Source organism: Alligator sinensis, unplaced genomic scaffold (genome assembly GCF_000455745.1).
Source record: "Alligator sinensis unplaced genomic scaffold, ASM45574v1 scaffold955_1, whole genome shotgun sequence".
In the NCBI taxonomy this organism is placed as follows: Eukaryota; Metazoa; Chordata; order Crocodylia; family Alligatoridae; genus Alligator; species Alligator sinensis.
In genome coordinates this window covers 547,602-556,577 of record NW_005842791.1, presented here as the reverse complement: position 1 = coordinate 556,577, position 8,976 = coordinate 547,602, and the positions used below count along the sequence as shown (strand labels likewise).

At 59.1% G+C, this 8,976-nt stretch overlaps 1 protein-coding gene across 1 annotated transcript; it reads right to left on the bottom strand.

Annotated features, from left to right (window-relative positions):
- Positions 1–220: 220 nt before the first annotated feature.
- On the bottom strand, positions 221–8,970 carry SUPT16H (SPT16 homolog, facilitates chromatin remodeling subunit). The gene is made up of 24 exons (XM_025191169.1): positions 8,797–8,970; positions 8,061–8,213; positions 7,803–7,949; positions 7,552–7,703; positions 7,082–7,254; positions 6,868–6,958; positions 6,564–6,637; positions 5,967–6,079; positions 5,811–5,876; positions 5,346–5,441; positions 5,060–5,175; positions 4,622–4,775; positions 4,358–4,485; positions 3,917–4,052; positions 3,675–3,801; positions 3,443–3,561; positions 3,046–3,171; positions 2,810–2,922; positions 2,483–2,558; positions 2,034–2,203; positions 1,816–1,945; positions 1,532–1,661; positions 1,314–1,391; positions 221–1,151 (listed from the first exon to the last, which is right to left on the bottom strand). Exons 1-24 carry the CDS (start codon positions 8,920–8,922, stop codon positions 1,006–1,008), a joined length of 2,940 nt encoding a protein of 979 aa, XP_025046954.1. The 5' UTR covers positions 8,923–8,970; the 3' UTR covers positions 221–1,005.
- Positions 8,971–8,976: the final 6 nt, after the last annotated feature.

The following is an 8,976-nucleotide window of genomic DNA, read 5'->3' as shown; positions in this document are numbered from 1 at the left end:
AGGCTCCATCATTGGGAAACTGAAGGTCTCTGTGGAAGCAGCTGCTGCCCTCCGTGCTGTCTATTGGGAGGGCGGGCACCAAGCCCACACAGAGAAGCAGGACTGACCTTGGCCAGCTGCACCTCCCTGCCCTGTGCCCAACAACAGAGGGTACGGAGATTCTGACGTGAAAGCAGCAGTCCTGGGACCATCCCTGGACAGAGGCAGGGCCTGGGAACAGTGAACTTACAAAAAACAGTTTTATTCATCGGTTCAATTCTTCTAAAGTCAAAAATACCAAGAGCTACCGGCTACGAGAAACGAAACAGAGCAGGGGCCCCCCCCTTGCCCCGCACCCCTCCCCACCTCAGTGCGTGAGGGAGAGGGGGATGGGGGACAGGACAGGGCCACAATAAAACCCACCCGGGACGAGAACCGCGCTCCTGCCAGAGACTCTACTTGGCTGTGGCGGGACACATAAATATGGGACAGAGCCAGACGCCGGCAGACACAGGGAAGGAACCTCCCCTGCACTTCCCTGGGGCTGGGACACCCCCACCCCCACCCCCAGCCCAGCCAGGCAGTCATAATGCACCCCACTCCCTCCCCCAGCACCTGCTCCCCACAGACCTGAAGCCCCTTGTGTCCGCAGATCCTGCCTCCCACCCTCTTCGCTTTGGGAACGCAGCAGGGGGCAGGCGGGCACCTGGCAATGCGTCCCTGTGTGCCACAGCGGTGCCAGGGCAGGAAGGGAGCAGGGGCACATTCCTGACTGCCCCCCACACCTGGGGCCGGCCTTGGCCTCTTCCTCCTTGCATACATGTCCATGGTGTCGGGCGGGTGGGGCCAGGAATCCTCACAGCCGATTGGTCCGTACAAATAGCCAGAAAAAAAAAACAAAACTCAAGAAACAAAATGGGGTGAATTGGAAAGAAAAAAAAAGGGAGCGAAGACGCAGTCCGTGGGGCGGGTGATGTGGGGGCGGGTGGCCCATGCCCGGGCAGCGGTGGGGTCAGAGTCCAGTGCCTACTTCCTCTTCTTCTTGGGGGGCACGGCTCTGCGCCCTGGGCTGCGGCCGTGGGAGCGGCTGGAACGATGGGCTGGGCCCTTCCTCTTCCTGCTCAAGCTGCGGCTCTGCTCCTCTTCCTCCTCGTACCGGCTCTCCCGATCCGCTGGGGGGGGGGGGGGAGCAGGGGTTAGGGGGGGGGGCAGAGCAGGGGTTAGGGCTTGGCAGGGCCCCCCCCAAACTATCCTGGCTGAGCCCATGCACAGGAAGGGGGCAGTTGGGCCCAGGGATGTCCCAAGCAGGCTGGGGCTAGGCAGCCCCCACTCACCTTTCCTAGCCTCCTCCTCCAGCTCGTCCCAGTCCTTTCCACTCTCCTCCTCGCTGCCCAGGGACTCCTTGGAGTAATCTGCAAGCAGGTACTGGGGTCAGAGCCAGCCCCATGGGGGCAGTTACCCTGGCCCACGGGGATGGGTGGCCTGGGGGGGAGCCACAGGCAGGGGGACACCTACTTGGAGCAAGGAGCCTGGCCCTGCAGCAGCCCCATACCTGACTCTTCAGCCTCTGATGAGTAGTCTTCATCACTATCCTCCTCCTCCTCCTCGTACTCCTCCTCTGAGGGGTTAAAGGTCTCGTCTTCATTCTCGGACTCTGACTCCGCCATTTCTGCATCACTGCCCTGGGGAGAGACAGGAGGGCAGCGTCAGGACTCCTGGGTTCTCTCCACAGCTGTGTGACCCTGGCCAAGCCTTGCAAGGCCTAGGCATGGGGTTCGCCCAGAGAATGGAAAAGCTCCCCCCCCCCACAAGGGTAGCCCCCACCCTGCCCCATACCTCTCCCTCGGGCTCCAGGAATGACCAGCCGCCCTGCTCAAAGAAGCCCTCAGGGTCGTCCACAATGGTCTTCATAATTTTGGTCCAGTTGAGGGACTGCACCCCCTCTGTGTACTTCAGGTCGCAGGAGCTGCGGGGAAGGGGAGAGCGAGTGGTTGCCAGAGGGGTTGGGGTGCAGCAGGTTGGGGGGTGGCGGTGGGGTTGACCCAGGCACTCACTTTAGCCACTCCTTGATGGGGTCGAGGGAGGCGACGGGGATGGCGTTGATCATGGTGACCTTCTTGCTGTAGTCCTTGTAGACAATGACCATGTCGAAGTTCTTCAGGTGGAACTGCACGCGCTCAAAGTGGATCAGCTCCACCTCATCCAGCGTTACCACAAACGGGGGCTGCAGGGAGCAGAGGCCTCCTATAAGACTCTCCCCCATCCCCACTCCTGGGGCATGATCTGCTTTGCGCTCCCCCATCTACCATGCCCAGTTCCCCCCACCCCCCAACCGAAAGCACAGAGCTGCGACCCATCTCCCTCTCCTGCCAACAACACAATCCAGAGCTGAATATCCCAATCCCTTTGCCCTGCAGACAAGAGAGACTAGTACTCCGTCTGTGAATGTTTAGGAAGTGCAGAGCTGAAGGAGGGACCTCCAACCCTGTGCACATACACTCACCCACTCGGTGCAGTTCACTAGCGCACTGCTGGTTGGCTGGAGTAGGCAGGTACTGCGGTATGGGGCCCCATTGAACCTGCAGGAGACAAGGGCCAGGGACAGCTGAGACCAGAGCATACAGGGGGGCCTGGCAGAGAAACTCCCAAGCACCTCCGTGGCCTGCGAGGGCCTAACCATACCAAGCTCACAAGCAGGAAGACAATGTGGGCCATGAGACAGAGCCTCCCAGCATCCCCTAATGCAGCACACAGGTCTCGGCAGGGCCATGATGCCCCCAGTCCCTACTCCCTTCCCCCAGTCCCCACAAGGCCCTGACAGCCCCCTTACCCCAGATCCCGGAAGGGCACCTCGAACTCCAGCTCCTCCTTGGTCAGAGCTTCAACCTTCTCGATGAAGTTCTTGAAGGCTGTTTTCAGTTTGTGCCGCATCTCGCGTTCCATCTATGGCAGGGAAGCAGGATCAGGCTGACACCCAGCACAAGGGCTCCATCTTGAAGCACCTCTGCCCTGGGCAGAGCACCCTGCCCCCCTCCCCACCACCATGCCCCCACCCATAAGCCTGACCTGCTCAGCGTAGAGGTCGTCACGGTCGTGCATGTGCTGGTGCTTGCCCAAGTCGGTAGTGATCTCGCCCACCTCTGTGTAGAACTGCACATCCGTGTGCCGCTTCTTCCCAAACATTATGGCGTTCTGAGTAGGACAGGGAGGTGACAGGTGAATAGCCACGAACCCCGCAATGTCCTCACCCCCACAACAGGCCCCCCAGAATATCTCCCCCACCGGAGAAAGGGCAGGGTACAGGACGCAGGGCACCTGTTGGGAAAACCACGTGACAGCTGACTGCCCACCACCCTCTGCTCCCAGGGCTGAGCGTCAGGGAAGGAGGTGCAGGATGGTTATGCCAATGCTGGGGTCCCTGCGGCCAATGCTGGGGTGGGTGGCAGGGGGAAACTCGGATCACCTTGAGGTGGAAGTGGAGTACAATGATCATCTCCCCATCGCAGGGCTGGAACACCGCATGCTTGATGTTGTTGTACAGGATGTCCACCTTGTCTCCGCGCACTGATGTGAAGCGGAAGCCTGCCCAGGACAGACACAGACACCGCTGGTTTGAAGGCCCCGTGCCCTGCTTGGGGAGGAAGAGGGAGGAATGGGGGGAGGAGGAGTACAGATCCAGGCCGAGCCCCCAATACCATTGACGTGTGCCTCCAGAGAGCCCTGCATCCGCTTCTGGGCAATGTTGGGCCGGATGTAGAGATCCTTTAACTTGGGATTGCTGCGGTTCAGGTTGATCACCAGCGAGTCTTGCTTGACGATGCCCTGGGGAAACAAGCAACAGGGAGTAAGGCCCTGCAGAGCTGAGGTCACACACAGTGCCTCCCCTTACACCCTTGTCTCACCCCCGCACTCTGTCATTGCCCTGCCAGGGTCTCACCTCCTTCTCCTTCTCTTCAGCCTCACGGGTCTTGTAGCGCTTCTGCACCTCCTTGATGATGCGGAAGGCATTCTGCAGATTGAGGGCTGGCACTGTCTGCTCACCTGGTGTTTTCATGTTGGAGGCGCGGTATGTGCTGCAGGAAGGAAGAGGGGTCAGCCCTCACCACAGCCAAGGGCAGTTTGTGGGTCTACGGTGCCCTGGTGGCACATCAATCACGACCCTGCTTTCCCCCACACACTCGGTGCTGGGGACGAACACAGCCGCTTCCCCACCTCTCCCACCTGCAGGGCAGAGGCTTAGGCCATGCAGCTAGGCTGTGCTGGAACCAGGAACTAAACCCCAGCCCAGCTGGGTCTAGGGGCCATTCTCATGACTCAGAGGGAGCCAGCCCAGGACAGGGATGCATGGTGAGCACATAGCTGCAGGGGTGGTACTCACATCTCCTTAACGAAGGTGGCTTCAGGGTTAGGGAAGATGTTCCCCTCGTTGCGGCCTAGTGCGCTGCCTGGGCAGTAGAAGTTGATGCGCAAATAGGTGTAGTCACCCTCTACTGACATACTGATGTTCTGTGCCATGGGAGAGACAGGGATGTCATGTGGGTCAAAAAGAGAATAGCTACCCCAGCCTAGTGCCCGCAGGTCCCTCCCCCTGCTCGAACCCTTGAAGGGGGTGTCATGGTAGAGCCCTGCTCTGGCGCTGTACCTTGATGGTGGCAATGTGGAAAGGCGTGGCAATGCCGAACACCGGCATGATGACCGTCTCGTACTTCTTATCAATGTAGATCTTCATCTCCCGGATGTGTGGCTCTTTAGGCATGAGTGATGGGTTCTTGTAGGAGACGTTGGACTTGCGAGCCCTGTGTAGAGTGGGTGCGGGTGTCACACAGTCCCTTGGAACCTCCCAGAGCTCTTGGGGCCCTCCCCCCCAAAAAATCATTCCTCCAACCAACCCTGCAGTACTTCAGGCCTTGTACAAACCTTGGCCAGCTCTTCTAAAACTCTTAAACACAAGAAACCAGGACCTGGAAATTTAGAAGCAGCTGAACCCAGCGACTCAGCCACCCCCTCCCCCTTACTGCATGTGCTGAAAGCATTCCGTTATCATATGCCACAAGTATCATGACTGCCCCCTGCTGCTCACTTCTGAATCTGCTGCTCGCCCTTCTGCTCTGTGAGCCGCCGCCGTGCCTCTTCGTTCAGCTGCGCAGCCAGCTCCTGCTGGTGGGCCCGGCGCTTCTCCTCTGCTGTCAGTTCATTCTGGGGGTGGGAGGATAGAAGCAGTGTGAGGCCCTGCCCCGTGGCCAGGCCACCCCAGCTCTAGTACACAGCCCTGGCCTGCTCACCCCAGCACCAGCCCCAGCCCCAAAATGAGCATGACTACCAGCCCCTGTCCCCCGACCCCCAGGGCCCCAAGGGTGGAACTGCACCCGCGTCCTCTCTGTTAGCAGCGCCGCCCGAGAGCTGCGACCCAGTAGGTCTTCGGCCTCGTCCTTCTCCTCCTCTTCCTCGTCCTCATCCTCGTTCTGCAGGATACAAACATGCCGCTCAGAGCGCCAGCCTCCCCCAATGCCCCCCATGGGAGGAACGACACCAAGCAGTGCAAGTGATGGTGCCAGCCTGGGGCCAAGCAGCCTCCTTGCCTGAACCTTAGCCAGATCAGCTCTCCATGTCCCTGATCTGTTCCTTTCCCACCACCCCGACCCTCAGATTTCATTTCTCTGCAACACTCCAGGCATGCTGCCCCGAAACTGGCCTGCTCGCAGCCCAGGCCCCAGCCCAGCTCCCATGTCCTCCCTGACATGATCCCAAACCGTTGCCAGGGCCAGCCCTCCTGGCTCCCTGCCTGCCACCTTCCCCCACACCCTGTAACCCTTCAACAACCCTGGCCTCACCTTTAAAAAGATGCCGACATTTTTAACCTTCTTTTTAACAGCTGTGAGGATAGTGGCCGGTCCCTCCTGAGAAAGAAAAGAAACGGGAAGATCAATGCAACAAAGTGATGCAGCCTCTACCTCAACACATGCTCTCTCTATCCATCCTATGTTCACCTCATCCACCAGCACGGTGTCTCCGATGAACAGCGCGTACGTCCGCTCCTCAGGCTTCTTCCCCTCTTTGTTGGTCAAGTCCGAGAAACCCAAGTTGATGCTGAAAACCATCCCTGTGAGACGCATGACACAGAGTCACTAGATGGGGCTGGGACCACCAGAAAGTAAGACAGGACCCCATCAAGTCAGACAGCACCAGCCCTGGAGCTGCATGGGCCTAGGGCTCACCCTACTCTTGTGTGAAGGCTGGGGGTGGGGGGCGCTGTCCCTGATCCCAACAGGAGAAAAAATGGGATGCGCTGATGGACAGAGCCACCAGTCACCCAAGGAAGGGGCTGGGCTGTCAAGGGGGCCTCTGCTCCTTCCTTATATACTGAGCTAGTGCCAAGACAGAGTTCAAGGAACCCCATGGCAGAGAGCATGCGAGTGGGGCCAGGGCCTCACAGGGTTTGGGTGAGGCAGGCTGGAAGCTAGTAGTAGTAGCATATCCCCATGCAGTAGCAGGAAGAAGAGATTTGGACACAAAGGGGCCGACTTTGGTGCCTGCAACCTGCAGGCTTGAGTGGCGCCCCTCCCGCAAAGCTCGGCACTACTTACCCTTCTTAAGCCGATGCTGGTTCTTGCTGTTGATGACAAGGGAGCCCTCGCGGAACTCGATGCCCATGGCAAACCTGGGCAGAGAGAGAGCGGAGCAGCCATGTCACCCATAGCCACCACTCACCCCCGTCCCAAAGCCCCAACACCAGGGCAGCCCCCTCTGTGCTCCAGGCTAGAAGGGGTGGCTGCCAGCGCCGTGGCAGGAGCCAGCTCCCTGCCCCAGCAGCCTCAAAACCTGAGTGGGTGCCTCTAAACCCAGAGGTAGGCAAATACTAGAAGAGGGAGGGCTGAGGCAATCTCTTACCCCAGGTTCTTAGTGATCTTGCTCAGCAGCTCCGGCTTCTGCTTCTTTACCACGTCCATGATAGCCGCGTAGACGTCACACAGTTTCACACCTAGGGTGGCAAGTCTGGGTGAGCACCACAGGGGTGGTGGGCAGAGCCCTGATGCTCCTACCTCTACACCCCTAGCCCCCAGCCCAGCCAGCCCCATGCTGGGTACCCTCCCTGCAAGCTCACCATGCTGCATCTCCTTGAGCATCTCATCCTGCAATTGCAACAGGAAGGTGTAGTTGTCCTGCATGTCCTGAGGGGGGTCCACCATGAGGGTGCGAACCAGATTGGAGCAATACGACTTATAGCGGATGCCCATGGCACAGGTAATGGCCCCAAAGTGCATATGGTTCTTATCGCTGTCAGAAAAAGAATGCGTCAGGGTGGGGAGCAACTGTCAGGAGGCGTCTTTGGCAAGCACCATACAGAAAAAGAGCTGGGCTGGAACTCGGTAACAGGCAGCAGGAGTAGCACAGACCCAGACAAACCCCACTACCTGGGCTGTAAGTGGGGAGGCCTCTCTCCTACCTCAGCGAAAGATGACTGGGGGGCTCTGGGTAGAAGAACACTGGACTCTTTTTGTAGGAAAGAACTGCACCTGCGTGCATGATCGTGCAAATTTTTTGGGGGGGAGGGGGGGAGCACAAGACACCAACCTGACCACACTAAACTTCAGGTTGTAGTTGCCACCGCTCTGGATGATGGGAGGGTAGCACATTTCCACTGTGGAGGGATCAGCTCCTGACAAGTACTTTTTCTCTTCGATGGCTTTCTCCACCGACTCTGCCAACTTGCTGTGCCGTACTTTCTGCAGGGTGAGGTAAGGTGTACAGAATCAGGGTGGCTCCTGGGGCAAGTTGAAGCCTGGGCAACTGTGCAACCTGCCCTCCTCCCTGCCCCCACCGACCTCATCAGCATCCACAATCTCCATGACGCGCTCCTTGAAGAACTTGTTGAACACCTCAGAGGTGATAGCAGCCGCCTTGCGCATTAGGTTGAGCTCCCCATCCTCCTTCACCGCAATGGTGTAGGCCACGACCGCACTGATGTCCACCTGCACCGGGGCGGGGGAGGCAGGGACGGTCACCAGGCCGTTACCAGTATCCAACCCCCTACCCAATCTCCCCAATCTCCCACGTGGCTCAGCTACCCTAGCCCCGCAGACCTTCTCAAAGCCTTCCTTGCTGAGGCAGTCGCTCCAGCTCTTCATGAACTCGCCGGGGAACTTGTCTTTGCTGAAAATGCCGATACGCTTCCCCCCCTTGCTGCCCTTCAGTGCCTCCACCATCTTCTCAAAGTTTCCCTTGTTGCTCTCGTTCTACGGGGGGAGGGGAAGGGCACATCAGCACCTGAGCACTGGGCCACATGCCCTGTTTTGTACCAAGATCAACCCCTGTCCTTATAGCACGCAAGAGACTTATCACTCATCAGTGATGCCAGAAGACAGAACAAAAGTAACAAAAAAGATTGCTGTTAGATATCCGGAAAAATAGTCTCTCACCAACAGAGCTACCTAGAGAGATCGCAGACTCCGTACCACAGGCTACATAAAGTATCATCTAGGGTGACGTAGTTGGGGCTCTTTTGAGCAAGCGAGTGAATTAGATGCGAGCTCCCAAGACCCCTTCCAGCCGTCGCTGTCCAGGGTCGCAACTTCCCCAGCCCGTCCCTATGCTGCAGAGACAGCACGGGGGCCCTTCCCTCCGCCCCCAGCCCAGACCCAGCACCGTCCCCCTGTCACCTGCAGCTCCCGCCAGGGCTAGAGGCACGGGGACCGGCTCCCCAGCGCCCGCGGGGCTCCTCGAGCACCAGCAAACCGAGGGAGCGACCGGTTGGGAACCACACACGCGAGGGGGGACGCGCACGGCCTGCCCCGAGACACCCCCGGCCTCGGCACCCACCTTCTCGCGCACGAGCAGCGTGAGGGCGGGGATGCTGTCGCCGCCCTTGCTGTTGGCCAGCTGCTTGAGGAACTCCACCTTCTTCTTGCTGGCCATGAACAGGATCTTGTCCTCGCAGAACACCATGATGGTGTCGGTCAGCTCGTAGCCGAACAGCCATGTCTAGGGGGGGGCGGGTGG